The sequence below is a fragment of the Mycteria americana genome, chromosome 1 (genome assembly GCF_035582795.1).
Source record: "Mycteria americana isolate JAX WOST 10 ecotype Jacksonville Zoo and Gardens chromosome 1, USCA_MyAme_1.0, whole genome shotgun sequence".
NCBI classification, from domain to species: Eukaryota; Metazoa; Chordata; class Aves; order Ciconiiformes; family Ciconiidae; genus Mycteria; species Mycteria americana.
Window position 1 is genome coordinate 193,107,633 of NC_134365.1, and position 25,518 is coordinate 193,133,150.

The 25,518-nt window shown below is 40.0% G+C and overlaps 1 protein-coding gene across 2 annotated transcripts; it reads left to right on the forward strand.

The window, feature by feature from the left end:
- Positions 1-23,295, forward strand: MRPS31 (mitochondrial ribosomal protein S31). Of its 2 annotated transcripts, none has more exons than XM_075490304.1 (7): positions 1-206; positions 2,460-2,750; positions 3,413-3,571; positions 9,394-9,540; positions 12,579-12,652; positions 17,567-17,710; positions 22,942-23,295. In XM_075490304.1, the coding sequence occupies exons 1-7, from the start codon at positions 61-63 to the stop codon at positions 23,151-23,153; spliced, it is 1,173 nt and encodes a 390-aa protein (XP_075346419.1). In that variant the 5' UTR covers positions 1-60; the 3' UTR covers positions 23,154-23,295. The 2 variants fall into 2 exon arrangements, with proteins under 2 accessions (XP_075346419.1, XP_075346430.1); XM_075490315.1 differs by having other exon boundaries at positions 1-191.
- Positions 23,296-25,518: the final 2,223 nt, after the last annotated feature.

The following is a 25,518-nucleotide window of genomic DNA, read 5'->3' on the forward strand; positions in this document are numbered from 1 at the left end:
CAGCGCCGGCGGGACCGCGCAGGGGGACGGACCGCCGCGGGTCGCCGCGCCGCGGGCACGATGTGGAGCCGCGTCCGTGGCTGGGGCGGCGCGGCCGGGGGCTCCTGTCGCCTCGCCGCGCGGCTCCTCGCCGGGCCAGCGAGTGGCCGGGAGGCGGCGGGGGTAGCGCGGCTGGAGGGGAGGCCTCACAGGTACCGTCGCCTCCCGTAAATCCTTCACCGGGGGGAGGGGGCGCCCGGCGCGGGGGGGCTTTGCCGTGGGGGCCGGGCGGTGTCCGCGGCAGCGCCGCGCGTCGCCCCAGGCCGCGGCCTTTTGAGGGACGGGGCACGCTCGGCTCCCCGGGGAAAGCTGCTTCTGTTCGCCGCAGGTGGGGCCGGCCCGCCGTGGGCGGGGGCTGCCTCTCCGCGGCCTGTGCCCCGGGAGCGGGCGGCCGCTCTTCGCCTTCGCGTTAAACGCGGGCCTCGAGTTTTAGCGACGTTCTTCCGTGAGCGTGGCGCCTGGACCGGGCAGGCGGGGTGCGGGGCCTACCCGGTGCCGCGCTGTGCCCTGCTGCGGCCGGCCCGCCCGCCCGCCCGCCCGCCGCCCTGGCCTCGGCTGCCCGGGAGCCTCGGGGGTTTTAAGCCGCTCGGGCAGCAAGCAGGCCAAGCCCGAGTCTGTCTGTCCTTCTGGGGCTGTATGCTATTGACAGCAGTGGGCAGAAGTCATTGGGAAAGTGAAGTCAGGTAGAGGGGAGCGGTTTGGGTTGTGTTTCTCGTGTTGCTTTCCTCGCCGTCCTTCTCACCTTTGCGTGGCGTGAACCACAGGCGTATGGGACCTGAGCGTAATTTACAGCGTGTGTACCAGCAGAGCGGTGCTGCCTGTTGGCAGAGGTACCTGCCCAAAGCACTGGCAAAAAGTAGCATTTAGAAGTTGGTTTTTATTTTTATTAAAAGATTTTAAGTGCTTTTAATGAGAAATCAGTTGTGTATTTATTTATTTTTATTGCAAAGCTCCTCGGTGTTTTTGAACAAGCTCTGATACTGTCATAGTCTCATGTATAAAGCAGCTTGGTTTCGTTAGCTGTGTTTGCTTTCTAAGGCTAGGCTTCCGAGCAGAAGACAAACCTGATGGTAGGTGAAGTACAGTAATGCAAACTGCAATGTACTAGTGGCCTTAAATGTTTAAGGCTTGCAGTCTTGCTGTGTTTTTCTGATGCTGTGAGCAAAGATCTCTGAACGGATAAATAGTTTTAAGGAGCATGCAGCCTGAATTAATGAAGAACGTGTTTGAAAAAGATCTGTGGAGACTAGTTCTGTGTAAAACAGCACGATTCTTACTGTCTTCTCAGAAGTGTTGTTCTGAAGCTTTCCTTAAATCTTCCTGTTGCTTTTCAACATCGAAATTTACAGTTTAATGCTGGCAATTTATTAAGTGCAGAATGACTGAAGTAATAATGTGGTGCCTGCTGATACTAGCAGAATTTTCTTTTTTAGCCAGAGAGAGGTGTGTGTGAGGGGGGAAAGTATTTAAAAATTCTTTCACATCTGTTGAGGTGTTTTATTTTGAACCAAAATAAATATTTAGTTGTAGGGTTTTTTTCTTTATTTTAGTAACTTGAAGGTGGTTTTTAAACAAAAAAGTAGTTGTGAATGTAAAGATTTAAACATTTCATTTTAGAATGTTAAAGAGAACAGTTCTTTGAATTTTATGATAGTTTTTCCAGAGAATGCAGTTGTGTCTGTGTTGCAGCAATATCCTAAGCAGCTCCCTGCTGTCCCTGGCTTCACATCCTCGCCTGCACCGTGCCCGTTTCAGCTTCTTTGCAGTGATGTGGTGTACTAGGTAGAGGAGCTGTTCCAGATGGAAAAATAACCAAAATAACTTTTTTGTTTGTTACGGGGTTATCTTGCAGCAAGAACCATTTCCTCATAAGCCTGCACAAATGCTTGGCTGCTATATTGCAGGACGTAGGGTAGGGGAATGGGATCCATAGTAGTGCCACAAGTGTAAAACAATGTGAAGCTAAATGTGTGCGTGCAATCTTTTTTCAGGTGGCTAGGAGTGATCTCTTTGTTGCCTCATTTTAAGAGTTACAGTGAGTTTTCTATAGTACTAATAAATTTAAGTATCAGGTACCAGTAGATTGAAAGACTCAGTCTGCTACCTAATGCAGGGATACTTTAAAAGTTTTAAGTTCTTAGATTAAACACAATTTATTTGCAGAGGAGTTAAAGTTGTTTATGTGATTTTTGTGATGAAGAAACCATAAATAATCAAGAGTTTTAAATAGTGCCCTAGCCCTTCTCAGAAGTCAATAGGTACATGTTTGACATGTACTTAACATACTCAGTTTGCACTCAATTAGGCCTAGACAGTTGTAACTGATGGGTTTTTTTTGTAGGCTTACAAAATTCAGCCTCGGACCCTATTTGTAACTTCTGATTTTTTATGTATTTTTTTAAACTTTGTATATCGTCTAGCAAAATACAGAAACTCTTCAGCACAAGCAGCGTGCTTTCTACTGAGAAAGATGGATCTACCGCTTCCAAAGACAGCACCACTGAAGTGGCGTCAAAGAGTCAGGGGAGTACAGCAGAAACACCAAAGCAGAAGTTGTTAGACCTTATTGGTAATATGAAAGTAGAAGTGAGCTACAGGAAGAAACTCCAACAGTTAAAAACACGTGAGATCAAAAAGCAAGCCACAAACAAGCTGGAAGGCCCAGACAGTGAAGGTAGCGTGCTTCAGAAAACTACAGAAGATGTCCAGCGGTAAAGTATAACAAACTTTTCTTAGCCTGTTTTCTCCTTTTTTTTTTTAAAATGTTTTTCATTACCTAGGACAAAATAAAGCATCAAATGCCACTTCCAAGTATGGAAAACAGTCCTGTAAGGGAATGCAGTGTAGATGTAGATTGCAGTAAGTCACAGGGGAGAGTCTGGATAAGAGATGTTGTGTGCTTTCTACAATATGTTACCTTTTTCTGCACTGAGGCTCTTGAAAGGTAGGACTAGCAGCTGCCTGTGAGAAGTTACTTTAATGGGAGGGGGGAAATATTGTTCAGATAAAATACGATAAAGCTGAGGAAAAAGGGAAAAATAAAGCCAAACCCAAAATTAAGAATGGCATCATGATTTTTGAGACTCGCGGATGGCTTCCCACCACATTGCGTTTATAATCTTGCAGGTCTGTGCTGCTGGGGGTCTTCAGCCAGTTGAGTACAACAGCTTGTCAGTGTCATTTAGCAGCTGATAATTAGTGCAACATAGGGCAAACCTAGCCTTCCCTCTGGCCACCTGCACCCCCATTTGGGATAATGTGTAACTGTAACTTCTGAGTTATTACGACATAAAATGACAGTACATAAATAACAATTTAAATGTATTAAGGCTTTTATTTTTTTGTATTTCCATATCTGTTGTGTCTCTTACAGAGGCAAGCCTTTAAATCCAGAACTGGTGGAGGCTGCTGCTGCAGTCGCGTCTTCCCTACCACTCAACAAGAAACAGACAGAATCAGAACTACTTGCACAACTAAGACGACACGAAGAAACCACAGATAAACAGAAAAAGGGGGGAACTATTAACATACGGTCTGTATATTGAATGTCATTCTCAGTAATGTTTGAAATTCTGATTTTGCAATGTCATCTTGAAGGTGACTGGGTTCTGTGTTGGAAAGATGGCCCTGAAAGATACGTTTGGACAGGTTACACTTGGAATTAATGAATAATGGGAACATCATTGGTCTGGTTATACCAAACTCCTTAAATTTTGCCATCCTTATTCTAAAATGGTTTTGCAGAAATTGTTTTCCTGCCCAGGATAATTACTTTCTTGGACAGGCTAGCAAAATAACAGGTTTGGTGTTTTTTTTTTTCCCCAAGCTTCCGAAATTCTCGCACAATGGATGGATTTGTACATGTTTCAGACATTCTGTCTGGACTGGTGAATTTTCATGACAGCTCTGCAGAACTGAACTAGAGCAGCTCTATTTATAGCCCCACCCTTCCTTTCAAAACTTTCCAGTCACCCCAAGAAACTCATCTCTTGGCTTAACTCCGTTTCCAGTGTGGCTTTCAAACAGATGAGAAACATTTGTTTGGAAACTGAAGCAGTTGTGCATACTGCTTTTTTGGATGATGGCTTAAGACAGATTTTTCGTTCTCTCTCTTTTTTTTAGCTAGTATTCAGATAACTACTCAGAAAATAAGGCATTAAATCCATGTGAAATGCTGAACTAAACAGAAAATTGGATCTTCAGCAAAATCAGAATGTGAAACCTTTATTTATGGCTGTTTGTGGTGTGAACTGCAAACTGTTTATCATCTTGCTTTTAATTTATTCTGTGAAAATGAGTTTGTCCCAAACCAGGATTTAAGTTTGATCCTTGAATTATTATTTGTAGGTTGCTCTAGGGATCAGTAAAGGATCTGCTTTGTATGTTTATCAATGGCAAACAGAGTAGCCAACAAACTAGAGATGTTTGTGGCTGATGTCTGCCCTTTATGTGAGTGAAAACTAAGGAAGAATGTGACATGCTTGCAAATAGATCTAGTTAGCTGCTTGCAAATAGATTGGGAAGCACAATACTTCGTGCATTTTGTTTAACAAAGTTATTCACTTTCTTGTGTTGTGAAGGGAAAAGGGAGAAACTGCAAGTTTCCCTTTTAGCCTGTATTCATGATTCTCTCTACAAAGAGTGCTAATGGTGGTTGTGGAGAGCAGAATGAAATTCTCTCCAAACGCGTGAAGTCTATGCTATTTGAGGAGGAAGTATGGTTTTAGGTAGTACACGCAAGCATCTCCAAAGGCTGTGTGTGTGCTCTGTTTTCATAATGTCTGCTCAGCCTGAATATAGGAAACCTCGATAACTTCACAGAAGCTTACCTCTCCATAGGCTTTTGGAACCAAAATGAATAGCTTTAAAGGTTAGAGGTCTGGCTGTTTTATGTAAAATTGATGTCTTTCTGCATTTTTTTGTTTGTTTTTGTGTGCAGTATTACCAAAACCTAAGAGACACTTACTAATGTAAGGAGAATAAATAAGGAGTGTTTTATATAAAGAATATGTTCATTAAACTCTTAATTACCAGTGAGGTTGTTCCATCTCTGTCACTGGGGTTTTAGAAGAGCAGAGCACGCAAATGTCTTAATAATGGCATCGGCTGTGGGTGGCCAACTTACATTTAAGTGGAACCTACTTCAGTTCCTGGTAAGATGTTGGAGGACCGTACTGATACTGACTGAGCGAATACGTGCAGTGGCTAACCTCATATGGACCTGCATCTATTCCTTAAGGTGTACATACTCTTCTCTAAATGTGGTTGGTCTGTCCACTGGCAACAAGGGCTCGCTCTCCTCTCCACGCATTGCACTTTCCCCAAAGCACTTACCCAGCTGTGGCTGCTGTGAAAGTAGGCAGGCATCTAAGGAAGTTGTAGTCTAAGCAAAAAGGCTTTTTTCTATTGAAAGAGAGTTTAAATACTTCAGAAATTTAAAAACTGAAGGCCCTGCAACTATATAGTGCCTCTCTATAGTTGGTCGGTGGGTTAACATGTGCTATTACAATATTTTATAACAGGCTTGTGGATGAATCACTATGGTTAGAAAAATGCATTTTCCTCAACCAAAACCAGCCTTTTTGGTTGGCTAGGAATGTCATAGCTGGCTTGCTCTGATTTGAGTTGGCAAGTTCTACTACTCCCTGAGGCAGCTTTGTGAACTAGCTTGCTTCTAGCTGGGAATATATGTTAATGGTTTTTATTATATGCTGAAAAGAATTGTAGAAGCATAGAGTAATTTGAGTTGGAAGGGACCTTTAAAGGTCATCTAGTCCAAACCCCCTGCAGTGAGCAGGGACATCTTCAACTAGATCAGGTTGCTCAGAGCCCCGTCCAATCTGACCTCGAATGTTTCCAGGGATGGGGCATCTGCCACCTCTCTGGGCAACCTGTTCCAGCATTTCACCATGCTCACTGTAAAAAATTTCTTCCTTGTATCTAGTCTGAGTCGACCCTCTTTTAGTTTAAAACCATTGCCCCACGTCCTATCGCAACAGATCCTACTTAAAAAGTCTGTCCCCATGTTTCTTATAAGCCCCCTTTAAGTACTGAAAGGCTGCAGTAAGGTCTCCCTGGAGCCTTCTCTTCTCCAGGATGAACAACCCCAACTCTCTCAGCCTTTCCCCATAGGAGAGGTGTTCCATCACTCTGATCATTTTTGTGGCCCTCCTCTGGACACACAAGACAACAGGTCCATGTCTTTCCTGCGCTGAGGGCTCCAGAGCTGGACACAGTACTCCAGGTGGGGTCTCACCAGGGCAGAGTAGGGGGGCAGAATCGCCTCCCTCGACCTGCTGGCCACGCTGCTTTTGATGCAGCCCAGGATACGGTTGGCTTTCTGGGCTGCGAGTGCACATTGCTGGCTCATGTGTGGTTTTTCATCCACCAGTATCCCCAAGTCCTTCTCTGCAGGGCTGCTCTCAATCCCTTCATCCCCCAGCCTGTATTGAGACCAGGTGTTGCCCTGACCCAGGTGCAGGACCTTGCAGTTGGCCTTGTTGAACCTCAAGAGGTTCACATGGACCCACTTCTGGAGCTTGTCCAGGTCCCTGTGAATGGCACGCTGTCCCTCAGGCATGTCAACTGCACCACTCAGCTTGGTGTTGTCTGCAAACTTGCTGAGGGTGCACTTGATCCCACCATTTATGTTGTAGATGAACATATTAAACAGTAAAAGTTCCGTTTTCTTCCTTGATAGTTAGGTAACACTTTTTGAAGCTCTGTCAGTGGGTGAGTTTTCTAGAAAGACCAGCAACTCCTGCTGATTTTCATGACTGAAAACTTGGTTAATAGTAACCTTTCATAGTTAGACTCTGAGATGAATTTGGTACTTTTGCAAAGTACCAAAGTACTTTTGCTGCAAAACTCCAGCAGAAGGCACTAAAATGCTTTTAATATATTAAAAAGCAATTACTTTTATCCATACAGGATTAATTTGTGTTGATTTTTATTTGACAACAAGAGAATATGGGCAGTTTAACTTTTCATTTTTTTTCCTAAAGGTTTTGCATTCAATATATTGACACATTTTAAAAGCCAATGTATGTTCCTCTGTTATTTAAACTAATGTTATTTAAACAATTTAAAAATGAGATACCTTCACAAGCAGTAGAGTCATATAATGCTCAGCTGCAAGAAGTTGGGATACTGCTATTGAGATTTATGAGGGTATGAAATAAATTGTACATTGTCCTGATCTTTTGGTTCATACTAACTTTTTTTTCCAGGACTGTGGCATGGCCTCCAGAGGTCACTGTTGTATGCAGTCGTCTCATTGCCTTGTTTTGTAGACGGCGTGAGGACAGCATGTTCACTAGGAGGGGAAAATATTAACGATACAGGAATTTATTTTTCGTAGCGTGGGATGAAGTTTCACTCAATGGAAATTACAACAGCACTATACCAAAATAGAATCAGTGGCACTGCAAGTTGAAATTTCAGCTCCTGTTTTGGGTGAAGAAGAAGTAAAGTAATTCAGAGCTTAGGCGAAAGTACATCCAAAGTTCCTTGGGTCTCCATTTTTAGTGTTCTAATTATTGATTGGTGACCAGGAAGGAGAGAGAATCTGTGCTTGTTACAAAAGCTCTACGTCTTCCCATCTCTGGAAGGCAGAAGGAGCTTATTTTTTTAACCTCATGTTGTGACATGAGGTAATATCGTGTAATAGCTAACCACTGTAGGTACACTGGGGTTGGAGTATGAATTTGTAATCTGATGTTTTTCTTTACAAAACACATTAAAAACATCTTTGTAGTTTTATTTTTAGTTAATACAGGGGCACTTTTAATGATGGAGTGATGAATGTTGCTGCCAGAAACATTAATATACCAACGATGGGGTGACATCAGGACTTTCCAGTGAGAATATGATAGCATTGACTGCATGTTCTGATAGCTTGGTGGCATAGTCTGTCCAGACCTAGTGTGCAAAACCACAAATAAATCAAGGTCGGCTGTGAGAAGAGCTTCTCCAAGGAAGCCTGATCCCCTTGTAGCATGGGAACACTCCAGCCTTGTAGGTCACAGCCAAGCCAAGCAGTTGGGCTGGGCCATGTGTGACTGACCTTAGGAATTATGTCCCCTTGACCCTCAGAAGTGTGTCAAGCCTCTGGCCCAACACCAGCTCACTAATGCCGGTAGGCACTTCGTAGAGTAATTTCTAGTGTGAGATATGCAACTAATCTAAGATTGTTTTTTCTTTAAGATGAAAATGAAATGATTTAAAACTTGTTTTCAGATGCCTTTCTTTCAGAGTAGGTACTTGAAGCACTATGCTGTTCTTGTTCTGCCATTCGAAACCACATCTAAGACTGAAGAGAAAATCCTACTGTGTTGCTGTGGCAATTAGCTTTTACAATTTTCCACAAGTATTTCTTTCTTGTTAATAAAATCTCTTTTGACTTAATATACAAAAAACATAGTTTGAACTTCATTCAGATTTTCATAAGAGATATGCAGTATTTTTTACTTGGCCTGTTTTTGTTTTTTGAGACCATATTTTTCTCTTAAAACTTGAGTGCTGCAATTTTGGATGACTGTGTGTTACTGGAAGCGGTTGGGAGGAGAGGATAGCTGTGAGGAATAATTATCAGCTTGGTCTTACCAACCAACAGACTTGCCAGTTAAGGGGACTAATCGGTGGGGGCAGATAGGCAGTGTGTTTTGCCCTTCGCGTTCAGAATGAGCTGCAAACCGCGCCGGAAGAAATCAGAGCATTTGTTCTTCACATATGATTTTGACTACAGAATTATGAAGGCAGATGCGGTCTGTTAATGCTGTAATATGATTACGCAATGCAGCAGATTGCAGTGGATCAGGAAAGGTGACCTACTTATTAGGGTGGCACGATGACCCACGTCAGCTGATGTGCGAAGGCAAGCTTCCTTTTGGTTTGCAGCAGCACAGCTCTGTCCCTGGGCAGTGTTGGTTCCTGTCCAAAAAAACAGTGATTTTTACCTCCCTATTTCAGTGTATTCCTTGTATCCGGAGAAATTCCTCACTTACTTAAGCAAAACATACCTAGTGCACTCTGTGCATATTGATATGTAGATATATGAAATTTTCTTTTAGTTGGAAACTAAATCATTTCAAAGAAAGCACTCATTGTAGATTTAGTAGACTAAAATAGCACTTTTCATTTAGTCTGTATAGAATGTAACAACTGAGGTGGTTTAAAAAGTAAGACTTGAGTGTTTGATGACTTAAAAATGGGTGTATTTTGTGAGGAACATATAATTCTGTCTTATAGAGGTTTATGAAAACAATTGAGCTTACATTTTCTGGTTAATACATGTGACAACTCAACAAATCGACAAAGCAAGAAAGTTTTTTACATTCATGTTTTTAATTTCAGCAACGTTATTTCAGAAATGGCAGTTAAAAGGCAGTCCCCAGCTCAGAGAGGTGTGAGGATATCCAGTCGCATTTCCTTGGAATTGGATGAGGATGGTCAAAGAATCAAGCTTGAAAGATTGTCACCTCAGTCTTTTGACTCCAGAAGGTATTTTTGTTGTGTTCCCTTCCAATAGGAGTGTGCAAAAAAATTACTAATGGATAATATTTTAGATTTAGTTGTACCTATTCATGTTACCATGATACTTCAGAACTTAAAGAAATTACCTAAGTATTTTTCAAAAGAAGTGCTGTTAGCATTGAAATAAACTTCTGTGAGAACACATTAGTTGATGTTAACCAGGTAATCTAATAATGTGCACTTTTTAATATTAACTTTTAGATAATTAAAAATACTTGGTGCTGAAATGTAATTGTGTTTGTTTTAACTAGTTTAAATTATTCTCACTTATGCATAATACAATTTTATATCACTGTCTTAACTTTTTGGGAAATTGAGGTTTTGAAGACTTACTTTCATCTAATGGAAAACTTTGATAAATATTCTATGTTTAGAAAAGTTTCATCCATTCTGTTGGGGTTTTAAAGAGATTTGGAAGTTGTTTTTTAATTTTTTTTACCACGTTGTTGCAACTGATAAGTCATTCTGTAATTCATTTCTCTATTGTCTGTGAAATAATTGTCTATGAAATGAACTTTATAATTTACATGATTATTTCAGGGTACTCCTTAAATTTATCTTGCTGCTGGTTATGTGGCCAGTCTATTTCCTAATGAACTAAGGAGTGCTCTTAATCTTTTTTTTTTTTTTTTTTTTTACTCCTGTAAGCTATTCTTTCTTGCCTGCGGTTTTTTGATTTTTTCCCATGGCAGCTCATCATCACATTCCTTCTCAGTATTTTCTTTCTCTAGCAGTTGAGGGAGTCATTTCTGTTTAGATAGATAAAGCTGAAGGCAGAATTTGGATAACTAAGAAAAAAAAAAAGCACAAACTTATAGGTGAGTAGATGTACAATATTCTGCCCTCTTTGGCTGAGTCATCTATTTCAGTATATTGTAACCAGAGAGTTGTGACTTCCCAAAAGTACCAAATTGTAAAATACTCATTGAGCCATGTAGATCATGCAAAAACCTCAAAGAAGTGGCTATAGCCAGTCATTAGAAGAACTTAGCCTGCTTGCTGAAATGTTTCTGAGTAACTTCCTTGTTCGTGAACTACCAAACTGTTGAGGTGTGTTAGGGAAGTATTGCTGGGGCCTCTTCAGTGTTATAAGGCCAGCAAGCAGTGTTTTCTTTTCCTTATGCAAAGCTTGTAGAAAGTGCAAGAGGGACTTCTTGTAATGGAAGTTGAAGGGAAGAGATGGAACAAGGTTCCAGACCAAGCCCTTCTGACTTAGATATTTCTGTCCTGGGATTTTCATTCAGCTATAAGCTGCGGGTTTGAGGAGCAAGGGAACTGACTTCATTATCAGTTGCTGAATAGCTCTATAGATATTTTTAATGTGGGGAAAATTATCAGACAGAGTTGGTAGTCACATGAAAGTAATTTTGTTATTAGGGTATGATTCTTGACTGACTATGAGAAATACTTTATTTAAGGTGTTGGATTAAAAGTTTTTCCAAGTTTGACAGAATAGAAATAATATGAGCTAGAAGTATAAACTGAAAACTTGAGCTATTACGTGCTCATACAGTGTATATTATTTTATATCTTTGCTAAACTTTTCATTTATTAACATACTGCAAAGTAAAGTGAATTTCACTTATGTTTGAGAACATTTATTAAATTTATGGTATCTGAGAAGCTGTCTCACCCTCTTTGTGTGATGAAAATGTACTTGGTATATAACTTCAGGAACGGTACCTTAAAATAGTTTTTAAAATCCCTGTAATGAGCAAACTGTCTCCAGTTTCAGCCCTACGTTTCCTCCTGCATCCCTGAAAATACTTATCTACTGACAATATGAAAAGAATGGTTTTCCTAACAAGATATCCTAAAAAATATCTAAGTTTAAATCAAGTTAGTAGATTTCAATTAAATGAGTGATGTTGCTTTATAGTAATTTGAACTAGTAATTTTAAAATAAATGTTCTTCCAAGTCATGCTTGTATCTTCAGCCAATGTTATTGGGAGTTATACAGAGGTAGGAAAATATAATCCTAAATCAACATTCTTTTGAGGCTCTGTAATTAGATTGCTCTGTGCTGAAACAGATCCAGGGTAGTTACATCAGTAAAATGTAATATGACAAGAGCAGGTTTGCAGAAGTAGTTGTGGCCATCAGAAATCTGTAGTAAATCCAGAGGGGTGAAATTTTAAGGTCAGGAAGGGCAAGTATTGCCAGGGTAACAGTAGATATGTAATAACATAAAGTAGGAACTACTAGAATTTCAGTAGAAACCTGGAAGATTGTATGATTAAAAGAATAATTTGTTCTAAAGTTAAGTATGTTCTACAGTAAAGGCATTGGTTTTTCTTTGTTTCCATTTATAAGAAAATTTATTTTGATTACTTGATGAACTCTTGGATTTTTAAAAGTTTTTTTAGTATAGGTTTATGCTAAAGATAAATACGATTAAAAATAGATGGTCAGAGTGAAATATTTTTATATTCAGAAGAGAGAGCATCAGGGTGATGCTATTTAAAATATATCATACAGATATACTTTGAGTGTTTGCCATATGGCAGAGAAGGTGGCTGTGTAATCTTCCAAAAAGGCTATTTATGTCATAAAGCAGGAATTGTTTGATTTAGCTGTTGCCTTTTCTCTTCCTGAATTGTGCAATATTTTTTACAGGGAAAAAACCCAAATCATCAGGTTCACTTTTTAGTTGCAACTTTGTAAAATTGCTTGAGTACTGTGGTTTCATACTGTTTAGCTTTGTTCAGATTCTTAAATATTTCAGTAAAAAATGACTGCAAATATAGTGTTTGATTTATGCTCATTCTTTCACACGGAAATGTTTTGGGAAGTTCTGTTACAGACAAATAATAAAGTCATAAACACTTTCTCTGGTTAAAAGCCTGAAGATTTAGTGAGAGTCACTATCTCTTTTTTTTTTTTTTTTTTTTTTCTCCAGAGATCTGTTAGTTCATGAGAATATTTTGTGCTTTTAAATTTGTTATCTGGCAATGTTGTGAAGTGTTGTGAAATACTAAATATCATTTTTCTTTTTTGTTTATAGAAGTCTCAAAGTAGGAGGGAGGCTTAATATATTCACTAAGGCTTCTACTGAAACAGAAAACACACTGAAAACAGGTTAGTGGAAATTCAATAATGAAAAACCCAGTGAAGCCAAGTTCTGAATTTTTAGACTATCAAGAGATTCACTGTTGTGAAGGAGACTTATGACCTGTTAATTTCCTGCTTTCATACCTATAAAAAAATGAATACTTTAATGTAACTCTGATTTTTAGTAAGCAAAACTTCCATGCAGTGTAATAGATTAATATTTTCTGTACTAATCAGGACATTCTGTTACCGAACTTGAAGGGTAAAACTGGCTTTTTGTCACTAAGGTCAGTCTTTCTTCTGTGAGTGTAAAATTAGCCTGGAGAATGGGTACATTGGCTCTGGTAGCTTATTTGGTCAAGTTGCAGACTTGCTGCATTCGTTTTATGGCAAAGAAACACAAGGCTGTGATCCCAAGGAAACAAGTGTGCTCTACAGGTAGCTAAGCATAAGCAGGGTAGAAAAAAAACCAAGAACACACATTTGATTGTTTTGTGGCCTTCTCTTGTTTAGTGTATATGTAGCTTGAAAGGTCCTTTAAGTGGCTGACAAACGATGCCTTGCTTTACCTACTGTAAAGCTCTTCATGTATGTTTAGAATCATAGAATCATAGAATGGTTTGGGTTGGAAGGGACCTTTAAAGGTCATCTAGTCCAACCCCCCTGCAGTAGCAGGGACATCTTCAACTAGATCAGGTTGCTCAGAGCCCCATTCAGCCTGACCTTGAATGTTTCCAAGGATGGGGCATCTGCCACCTCTCTGGGCAACCTGTTCCAGTGTTTCACTACCCTTCTTGTAAAAAATGTCTTCTTTGTATCTAGTCTAAATCTACCCTCTTTTAGTTTAAAGTCATTACTCCTTGTCCTGTCGCAACAGATCCTACTTAAAAAGTCTGTCCCCATGTTTCTTATAAGCCCCCTTTAAGTACTGAAAGGCTGCAGTAAGGTCTCCCTGGAGCCTTCTCTTCTCCAGGATGAACAACCCCAACTCTCTCAGCCTTTCCCCATAGGAGAGGTGTTCCATCACTCTGATCATTTTTGTGGCCCTCCTCTGGACACACAAGACAACAGGTCCATGTCTTTCCTGCGCTGAGGGCTCCAGAGCTGGACACAGTACTCCAGGTGGGGTCTCACCAGAGCAGAGTAGGGGGGCAGAATCGCCTCCCTCGACCTGCTGGCCACGCTGCTTTTGATGCAGCCCAGGATACGGTTGGCTTTCTGGGCTGCGAGTGCACATTGCTGGCTCATGTGCGGTTTTTCATCCACCAGTATCCCCAAGTCCTTCTCTGCAGGGCTGCTCTCAATCCCTTCATCCCCCAGCCTGTATTGAGACCAGGTGTTGCCCTGACCCAGGTGCAGGACCTTGCAGTTAGCCTTGTTGAACCTCAAGAGGTTCACATGGACCCACTTCTGGAGCTTGTCCAGGTCCCTGTGAATGGCACGCTGTCCCTCAGGCATGTCAACTGCACCACTCAGCTTGGTGTTGTCTGCAAACTTGCTGAGGGTGCACTTGATCCCACTGTCTATGTCATTGATGAAGATATTAAACAGTAGTGGTCCCAATACGGACCCCTGAGGGACACCACTTGTCACTGATCTCCATCCAGACATGGAGCCATTGACCAGTACTCTCTGAATGTGACCATCCAGCTGGTTCCTTACCCACCAAATATATATGCCAAAACTCATGCAAGATAAAAACAAAAAACAAAGGCAAAACAGGTATCATCCACCTTCATATTCACTGAATGGCACAGCTCTGCAGGAACAGTCTTAATGCCACATAAGGGGGATAGCTTTCATGCATGAAGGCTTTGCTTTACTACAGACTGGGTTTTGGCTAAGAGTGGGTGAATATGGGCAAGTTATGTAAAGAACTCCCTCTCTCACTTTTCTTTCTGAGCAATGAAACTGTGCACTGTTAGCACTGATCTTTAATATGCTGATTTCCCTAAGCTACTCTGAGGCCCTTTGGAAAAAAGACTTTATTCCAGTGTAGTGACTTAGAACTATATATAAAGCCAGCAGCTGCAGAAGAAATAGTATTCCTCTCTGTTATCTTGGAAAATGATAAATATTTGTTTCTGTTTCAAGAGCAAGACTGTTAGTTTTTGCCAGATTCTAGCTGAGTAGTTTTCTCCTTTTTTTTTACACTTGAAACTGCAGGGAGAAATTAATTTGTTTACTTAATTTCATTAGTAGAATGTCAGATAGTGCTATTTGCATATTTTCAAGCAACTGTGAGCTTTCTGAATGCAGCCTTCTCTGTGGTGGACTATGGAAGTTGCTTATTAGAATGGAATTCAATTTGCTGTTTTTTAAGACTGCCAATTTCGTTAAAATCAGTCCATTTTACATATAAAAACATAATGAATGATGCAGTGTTTGTTTTTAGCTATCCTGACAAATGTCATGTTCAAGTAACTGGCGTTCGAGTTGAATCAAATTTACTCAGGTAAAATGGTGAGAATTTAACCTTTCTTTTTTGCATGAGGACAATGCAGATGCAAAGGCACATAGCAGTCACCCTAGATAAAAAGTTGAGATATGCTTTTTTTTTTTTAACACAAAACTGGAATGTGCACAAATTGTGTAAGAGCAAGTGGACTTTACTGGATTTTTAATTAGACATCGTGGTTTAACCCCAGTTGGCAACTAAGCACCACATAGCTGCTCGCTCACCTCCCCCCCCCCCCCAATGGGATGGGGGAGAGAATGGGGGGGGGGGGGGCGGAAACGTGGGTTGAGATAAAGACAGTTTCATAGGACAGCAGAGGAAGAGAAAATAATAATAATGATGATGATGATGATAAAAGAACGTACAAGACAAGTGATGCACAATGCAATTGCTCACCACCCGCTGACTGATGCCCAGCCCGTCCCCAAGCAGCGATTGCTGCTCCCCGGTAAACTGCCCCCAGTTTTATATACTGAGCATGATGTCATATGGTATGGAATAGCCCTTTGGCCAGTTTGGGTCAGCTGTCCTGGCTGTGCCCCCTCCCAGCTGCTTATGCACCTGGCAGAGCACGGGAATCTGAAAAGTCCTTGACTAGTATAAGCACTACTTAGCAACAACTAAAACATCAGTGTGTTATCAACATTATTCTCATCCTAAATCCAAAACACAGCACTATACCAGCTACTAGGAAGAAAATTAACTGTATCCCAGCTGAAACCAGGATTTTAGATATTAAGAAGTAAGCTCCTTTCAGCTTTTTATGTGGTGTTTCCTTGTTTGATTCCAGGTAGCCTTGAGGAAGTCTACAATATATTCTAAGCCAGGAGGCTTATTACTTGGCTTGCTGACTAAGCCTGATGACAAAAATTTTTTTTGCATTAATCTTGGGAAATACCAGTGTGATACTTGATACCTTGATTCATTTGCTTTCACGTTCTTGGCTCATATTAGTGGAGTTAATGAGTTAAAATTTTGTTTGTACATGACAGAAAAGCAAGTTCTGTGTTATGTATTGAATATTTATTTTGAAGACCTGAATGTTAACTGGAAAGTAAATTGACATCCTGAAAAAATTAGTCATAACTGTTAACATAAAGTATCAGTAACTGTTAACATAAAATATCAGTATTATTTTCTGTTTCACAGAGGTGAAAATATAATGTTTATCACCTTTACTGCAAGCTTGAAAAAATTAGTTGCTTCTCTATTCTATTAGAAGATTTATTAGTAGCGCATTATTAGAAGGTATTCTTTAAGATGTGGACAATAATTTCATTCTGGTATGGTTTCTCATGTTGTCTTTTATCTGTATTTTATTCCTGCCCCCAACCCTCAAATCAAAGTAGGCAGCTAGGGAATATAGTTCTGGAAATTTCCTGCTAAGTAAGAAATAATTTGAAAAAGTATCTTCTGATTTAACACAAAAAAATGAAAACACTTTTCAGTATGTAAAAATACTGTTTGCCCATTTTGTTTTTTTCTTGAAGGAGGGGGGAGATTTTTTTTTTAAATCCAATTGAGTTGTAAGCCAGTGAGCCAAAGATGAAAGTGTATCTTAATTTCAAATACTTACACTTATGAGGAGCAAAGTAATAGCTGATTGGCCATGATCCACTTCAAATGGACTGTAACATTTGAATTTGCATCAAGATCTCTGCTCCAAGGAGCTTAGGGTGAACTGATAACAGGAGGAGACAAGAAAACAAAGGGGAGTGTGACTTAGGCCAGCTCATGAGACGGCAGCCCAAGGCACTCCCAGCGGTTCCTCCCTGTCCTGAGTAACAGCGTGTTCCCTTCACTTCAGTGATGCGGTTCAGTCTGGGCTCATGACCAGTTCTCCTGGGTGGAGGGGCAGGAACTCCTTAAGAGTAACTCTGCTGCCATGTGAGTACGCTTTGATTAAAAAAAAAAAAAATATTTGTATGCATCAGGAAAGATGCATCCCTAAAGGTATTGTTTTGGCTTTGGGAGAAGAACAGGAAATCGGGGTTTCTCAAGCCCAAGAGACAAAAACTGGGACACTTATGAGTGTTGGAGAAGGAATTGCCATCATTTGTAGATCGAGTTGTCTCCCTGAAGGGAGTATAGTTGTGAAGTACCTGAAAACTCCTGTAGTAAGCAAAATTCCTTTAGCAGAGTGCACCAGTCAAGTTCAGAGTTTTTTGTATGTACAATTTGTGAAAGACAAAAAGGACAAAAAGATTGTGGAAAAATTGAATTCCTGCTCTGTGTGAAAGGCTTAAAAATAAATTGTCGCCTAGGAGTTCAGAATACATTTTCACCAGACATTTGAGAATTTAATGGACTTTGATTTCAACAGAGAATTCTGATTTGAGAAAGGTGATGCTGGCATCTAAGGTAGAAAAATTTGCACAGCCGAAAGTATTCATCTCCATAAAGGTTAATGTTAAAGGGCTTTGTTTTAGCTAATGAGCACGTCTTTGTTATGCTGACAGATCTTTACAAAATTTCTTTTTTAGTATCTTCACCAACAATTTGGGATCTGGAATTTGCGAAGGAAATTGCAGCAATAACTGCACAGCCTCCCCGAAACGGTTTTGAGGAAATGATCCAGTGGACAAAAGAGGGAATACTGTGGGAGTTCCCAATTGACAATGAAGCTGGTACATGCACTGTTAACTTTTATTATCTGTCTATATTTATCTTTTTTGAGAATTAGAGCATGTTTTGACCTTTGACTGTTTTAACATAGTGTTTCAGCTATGAGTCATGCATTTAGTAGTAAACAAATAATAGTTTTCCAACTGTCCCAAATCAGACGAACTCATTCTGGCACTCTTCAGGTGAAGTTCTGCAGGTGGTTTGGCTGATCTGAGGACTGGCTGCTGCCAAAAAGGGGAGAACTCGGTCCCTCCCTCCTTCCCGTTCTCGCTCAGCCCTGATGCTTTCAACACCAAAAAGCTATTCAAGTCTATTTCATAATACCTTTTACTATGCAACTTCTTTAAAGGAGCTTCTAGTGGAGGATGGGGAATCTTAAAACTGCTGTGTGTGTTTTATAATGCTGATTCTGTTCTTTGGTGTGGCTCTCAGACCAAGTGGCTAGCCGGATCCTAATCAGCTATCTGTCAGTTCCATATCTGTGCCGGCCGAGTGTTAAACAGTTGTTTGCTCCCTTTGTTCTATCTGTTTCATAAGAATAAACAGTCACAATATTCACTCACTCTGGGCATCTATCTTAACTAGACATCTTTGTGCACGGTATTTACTTTTATTACCATGTAAAAAAACCCAACAAACAGCTCTGTGTGAAGTTAAGCCAGCAGAGAGAGAGCAAATGTTAAAGAAGGGAAGAACAACTACATAAAGCAAGTGTACACTTTAGGAAAGGGGACTTCATAACTTCAGGGAGAGCTTGGTTGTGGTTTTTTTGTTTTGTTTTTTTTTTGTTTTAAAAAGACTTTAAAGACATCAAACAGAACTACTTTAGAATGATTCAGTCACTCAAAGCAAAACAGGTTAGTATCTGAAGCTGGGATTCTTTGCAAATCTGTCCTATACTGAGTTGCAAATTGCATAATGTGGTTCATTGTTTCTTAATGTTTATTCTCATCCTATTTTGGCAGTTTCTTCACAGAATTTAATCACTGCTCCTAGAATTGATCTGTTCCATCATGTAGAAATCCGAGTATACTCTAGTCATGTTTTTGCAAGCTTAAAACCACTGTGGCCAATGGTTTTTCTGTTGTTGTAATGTGGCTGGAACCCTGCTGTCTGGGGCCGTAAGTGGACCAGGCGTCTTTGGCGGCCAATGGTTTTTGTGTGCAGCAATGTGGCCGGAACCATGCTGTCTGGGATGGGGTGGCGAATGGACAAAGAGTCTTTACATATACTTAAACAAGAATCTTTATCGATTTGTCCGCAAAGACTAGTCATGCGGAAAATTCCAGTGGAATGTTCCAAAATCTATCGCCTCTCAGGTTGAAATACCAGGTCAGTAAATTCCATGCTATCAAACTGCTAGCCACAGGCTGTTAAGCAGATCAGGTATGTCAAAGCACAATTAAAAGCTTGAGAACCTTGCTCCAATTATATCAACATACTGTAATTTCAGTGGCTCTGCAAAAGAAAGATGCCCCTTGCTGCTGTTAATTTTGCAGTTTCATAACAGTCATCTCCCTCAATAGGAGGACATTACCTCAGCTTGTTCTGTATCAGGAAATATGTGATTTTTCTTTTATGCCACAAGCGCATGGCTTTAAAAACATAAGTGTAATTAAATTTTCTATTGAGGAAGCATGTATACTCAACTTTTAGCATTATGAAAACCTTTAAAGTTTTAAATGAAATATAAAAAAGAAAGAAGACCGCTTATAACTGTTTTTCTTGGCTCCAGAGCATCTCCAGTGTTCTTGTTGGAGTGCTTTACCAAGGCACTGTGCTGTGCTTTGAGGCATCAGGGCAAGGTCATGATTTTTAAAACTTCTCTGGCCTTGGTGCGAAGATCTGAAGATGTGGCTAGACGTACTGGCTTGCTGCAGTAGCCAGTAGCAGTCTCCCCCCCCCCGACCCTGCTGCCCTGTTGTCTGCTTCTGCCTGCATGTTCTTTCACTTATCCGATGCAGTTGAAGTCACTGTTAGGCAGAAAATTTTTTTCCTCTCCATCTCTCCGACCTCTGATTAATTTTTACCAGATTAGCAAACCATTAGTATAGCTTGCGTAACATCGTTGTCATTCCTCCTCCTTTCTGCTTGCCTCTTCTGCTTCTAGTAGCTTTAGTTCTGCTCCGTGACTTGCCATGGCAAACAGTTGGGAAAAAAGTTGATTTCTGCCCCTTTTTAAAATTATTTCTGTGCATTTATGACTTGATATCCTCAGGAGTGCAGTCATTAAAAAGGACAGTGCAGATTATTGGTGCTACTTTGCTTTAGCTCCTCATTCTGAGGAGCAAATGCTTCTGGTGGGCCAGAGATTGTTATGGCAGAAGTGATAGGCTTAATGGAAGTCTTGGAAAATTAATGCCTCAGTTGCCCCGATGGCTTCTGTAGGCAGAAGTTCACCAAGTCCTCTTCTGGCTGTTTTGCTGAGATGCTATTCCCAGCAGAGAAGCATTGGATCAGTTTGCCAAGAGAGGTGGCAAACGTTACACAACCATTTTAGAGTGGATTTGCTTTAGTAATTCTGGGTCTATTCTAGGGACCTACTGTAAAAGCATGATTTATCTCATTCTAAAAATCCTAGAATCATAGAATGGGTTGTGTTGGAAAGGACCTTTAAAGATCATCTAGTCCGAACCCCCTGCCATGGGCTGGGACATCTTTCACTAGATCAGGGTACTTGGTCATCTTTATAGCATGTCAGCAATACTCCCTATAAGGATAGACATCTGCATTTGAGATGTCATCCTTAAGGCAAGGTTGGTCATGTCTTGGAAGGGTTAGTGTTTTACTAGAGAAATTCCCCAGACTTTCTGTTTTGTAGTACGTAAGGGATTGGAAATAGGATATTGAGAGTAAGCGACTTCTTGCTTTGTGGTTGATAAAGAAAATCCTCTACTTTAGACACCCACCATGCATGTTCTTTCAAATTAGGTTTCTGAGGACAGTGCAAGAGAGGCTGAGGGACAGGCTGGTTCTTCCCGTGTAGCAGGAGTTATGGCTTGCTGGGGGTGGGGGGAGTCATGCAAGCATATCTCATCTAATCAGTTCCCACCAGAGGTCTCAGCCTCTGATGCTTTGGGCAATTGTGGTCTCTTTTTGTGATGCACACTTTACTTTTTTGAGGGCTGAAATATGTGGTCTAACTGAAATGTTTGGACTTAACACTTCATACTCAAACCATATATCATGTCTTTGACAAATGGGAGATCAAAATACATGATGTAATATTTCCTTCTGACCTGCATTTTTGTTTTGGGATATAAATGGTTTAATTTCTTTTGGGTTAGAGATGAAGATTGGTGAACTTATTAATTGGGCATAATCTCTCTTAATACCCTGTATCTATCCCCAAAAGAAGAGCATTCAGAAGGCCAAGTTTTACTGTCGGCGTTACTCAGGTTCTTTCAGTAATGGGTTCATTGGTTTAGTGCTCTTGGATTTTTGTGACCAGCAAAAGTATGGAAATCTGGAAAGGATGTTAGCTTGTGAAAGCAACCAGCAGCATCCAGGTGCAGTGAGATTCCACCTTTCCTTGGTGGGGGAAAGTCGGTGTGGGTGGCATGGTAAAAGGATCGTGCTTCTGGAAGTGGACATAGGTTTCCAAGCACAGCAGAAATACACTTCTGAAGGTGACATGACCTTTTTTTTTTCTTTTTCCTTTTAACAAAAAGGAAAAAGAAGAGAGCTTCTGAAGAAGGAAACATGCTTTCTTTTTCAAGGACAAGGGAGATAAATGTGGCATGTAGTTGGTATTGATACAATCACATATTTCTGGGAAAAATCTGTGGGGAAGAATAGAGGTATTTCTCAGCTCCTTCAGGTATTGCAGAACCTAAAGTTTAAAACAGGAAAGAAATAATGCGAACTTAATGAATACAAGCTGAGAGACTTCTCCGTCCCAGAGATGTGCATAATTTCTTCTGAAACTGTAGAAACTCTAACACAGGAGGAAGCCTAGGACTGACATGGCTTAATTATCTCTATTTTAATACTCCTGATTTAATGTTGTCAAATAATATATCATATCCGAACTAGTATAGAAAAACATGTACACTTATGTCTGTGGTGTAGGCTTCCCATTTTTGTCATCTGGAAATGTTCATATGCAATATTTTTCTTTAGTAACAGATTGTTACTTAAAGGTGCAAATGTCATTTACAAATCTGTAGCAAATTGGGATCAAATAAAAATTTTCATGTATCCCTAACTGAAGAAAAATCTTACAGTTGCAAATCCCAGTTTGCCTTGGTTTTTTATCTCAGAATTGGGAACTGTGAAAGCAGCCTTTTTTCTGTATGTAGGAATTTATGTTCTGAGTCTGTCTTGTGTACGCTAGCATCATAGTATGAACAGCAGCAAAGGAAATCCATAGGACAGAGAACAGAAATTTTCTGATAGGGACAGAGAATAGAAATTTTCCATAGGATCTGAGCGGTGCTTGATTAGAGATCTACAGTAATCCCTTGTCCTGTGTTCCTGTGGATGCTTTTGAATGCATCATTTTTTGCACTGGTTACGACTTAAAAGTAGCAGCTGGTGAGATACACAACATTTTTACATCGGCATACACTCACAAATTCAGAAAGCGTTAGAAAAACAATTTTGTTTGCTCATTTGATAGCAATAGGATGTTAAAACCATGACTTGGAATGAACATGCAAGTGTGCGTTAGCTGTTCAGTATTAGATGCTTTATGAGGTTGCCTCATTTGTTCAAGACTAGCTTGTATTCTTTAATCCTCTGCAGAATTTAGGCAATCAGTGTTTTCTTAAAAAATTTATTAAGAAAGTATCACCAATCTAAAAGGTGGTACCCATGATGAATCAAGATTTCCATGTATGGAACGAACAGGTTTTTAGCAAGAAGATTGATTTATTTTTTTAATTATTCTCCCGCTCCCACGTCGGCATCAGCTTTCAGCAAGATTACCAGCCAGAAAGTTGATTTAAATATTAGATATTCTTATAAATGAGAGCACAAAATGGAAGTAATATGGTAGACAGGTGTATGATATATGCTGACATTAATTTTTGTGTGGAGGAAGAAATTAATGTCTTAAAATTCTGCAGTTTCTTCCACTTCTGTGTGGTTGGCTTAACTGTGCAAAATAATTAAAAGGCACAGAATCATTAATTTTACTAATTTAAGATTATTTGCAGACTATTTCCTTTTTTGCTTTGTTAAATTTGCTGTTATGATAACAACTTTGTCATTTTTTTGTCCCTTCTGTTAGGGATGGAGGATGATGCTGAATTTCATGAACATATCTTTCTGGAGAAACACCTCGAAGACTTTCCCAAGCAAGGACCTATTCGCCACTTCATGGAATTAGTCATCTGTGGGCTTTCGAAAAACCCATACCTCAGTGTTAAACAGAAGGTTGAACATATTGAGTGGTTTCAGAAGTATTTTGAGGAAAAGAAGGAATTTCTTCAAGAGATTTGAGACTTGGCAAAGTGCTTAACCTTGAAATGAAGAATCATTATGTCAAGACTGATGATTTCTTATAATGGAAATACTGTCACTGAATAGTAATCATGTGACCTGAAAATTGTATTTTAAATAATAAACTGAAAGGTCATACTTTCATGTGCGTATGTCCGTGGATATATAGATATTTTCTGACAACAAAAGAAGGAACTGAAAAGTACAACTTCTGTAGAACGTGCATTTAAAATTTAGCTTGTCAAAATTGTTGTCTTTTAAATTTGAAACTAATCTTTTGACCATACAAAATATTAGGTCTAATTCCACTTCCTACATCCTTCACCCTTGGTGTGTATCTTGACAGGTTTGATCGTCTTTCCCATTCTGGAAAACTTGCAATGCTTTAATTTTTAAAAACTCCTGATACAGCTCTAATTTTGAAAAGCTGTTACTGAGATAGTAACAATTCATTTTGCTAATTCATTAAATACACTGGTATTTGGATGGTATTAATCCTTTCTGTCCTCCTTTCACTAATTATCTTTATTGGTTCATTTTAAAATTTTTGGTAATGACTAAGTCATTTGAATTGAATGCTTGTTGGTTCATCCGCTCAATGAAAGGCTATTGTATTCCTGAGATGTGTGCACAGCATAATACTGGTGAGTTATACAAAATAATACGAGAAGTTTCTCCTACCATCCATACATCCATTCTGAAGCTTTTGACCAACTTCCCATCAGCATTTGTTGTTTAAAAATGGGTCTGGTTGTCAAGTAATCTGTAAAGTTCGGTTTCATTAGAGCAAGCAGTTTTATAATTATGATAATGTTTGGAGCTGAGGCCTTATCTCCTGCATCTGCAGGGCTGGAAAGAGGACTTGACATTGCTGGCAAGAGCGTTGTCACCTACAGATTGCTGTCTCATGGTGCCACTGCTGTTTTCTGTCTAGTCCTCTGATGCTGGTGAAGTAACTTTGTGTTTTCTAGATGATCCTTTATTCCAATTGAATGTCTATGGTCCTTCGTATCTATTAAGCAGTTGCAATATATTTTACTTCAGTTGTCTTTTGTTAAATTTTTATCCAGAATTACTCACTCGGTCATTCAGAATCCTGGATAATGTCTCGCTGCTTAACTTTCCAGAGCATTTCCAGCCTCGCATATTGTGTTCTTCGTTGTTCTCTTGCATTCACTCCAACCACTTCAGCAGCTATTGGCCCTGTAAATACGCTCCTATCTTTGTCTCACGTCTCCTTGTAACTCAAGCAGGAAGGAGGACGTTATGGAATGAAGGTAAAACACCGGCTTCCTATGCAAACTGATATTTTTAAAATCAGAATTACAAGAAAGCAAATGAAAAACAAAGAGTTGGCCTTTTTCTATGAGTTGGGATATTGTTGCTGTGTTCTGGTCATCTGCAGGATGTGAGTCTGCCTGGCTGGCAAAGGGCAAGACTTGGGCTGTGGAAGGGAAAAGCAGCTTTTTGACTTTCTATCTGTAAGAACAGCAAACTTGAAATTCTGCAGAATTTTTCAGAGGCTTCCTGGCTTTGGAATGGAGAGAGTGGGAATTATATCAAAGTATCTCCATTTAGTGCTAGGATAGTTTTAATTTTCAGTTCAATGACCAGATAGGTTTTACTTCAAAAATACCATTCTTCCCAAATTTCTACTAAACTATGATGCACAGCCTGCGTTCTGCTGTGTTTCAAGCCTTTTGTAAAACAAGGTACAGTGACTTTGAATTCACTGCAGGCTTTTAGAAATCGCTCCTCTGTGTATTTGCATCTAACCTGTATTTTGATATGAAAGACAGGACACTCAAAAGCTCGGCTCTTACTGGAAGAGGTTTGGGAGCATTAGCTGTCTGTGAAAGTACTGAATTTCACAGCATGAGGTGAATGTTATAGTTTAAACAGATTCATTAGGAGGTCAGTACTTTGACAAGCTCTTAACAAGAGCTCTTGGTGCTTAGGATCTTTGGAAAGCTGTAGTAATTCCTACTTAGGTGCTTAAATATAGATTTGAGAGTTAATACTAGGCAACAGGATTTGAATAATCGGACCTAGCTGCACATACGTACGGATGCTTACTGGGACTGCTCAAGGCACATTAAGAGAGCCCCAGTGGCAGGGTTTTTATGTGTGTGGGATTTTTGGGGTGTACACTTCTTGGTAGTGCCAAAGGAGTAAGCTTGCAGGAATTTAAAGCATTGCTTAACACATCAGTCACTTAGAAGCATAAAAATCGCGCCTTTTCTTTTGCAGCCCAAAGGAGAAAAGCTGTCTGCCATTGCTCAGAGCGGAGCCAGTGCTGCAGCTAGTGATTCCCACACTGGAGTCATTTGGGCTTTTCTTATGATGGTTGATTTTCCCCCTCTTG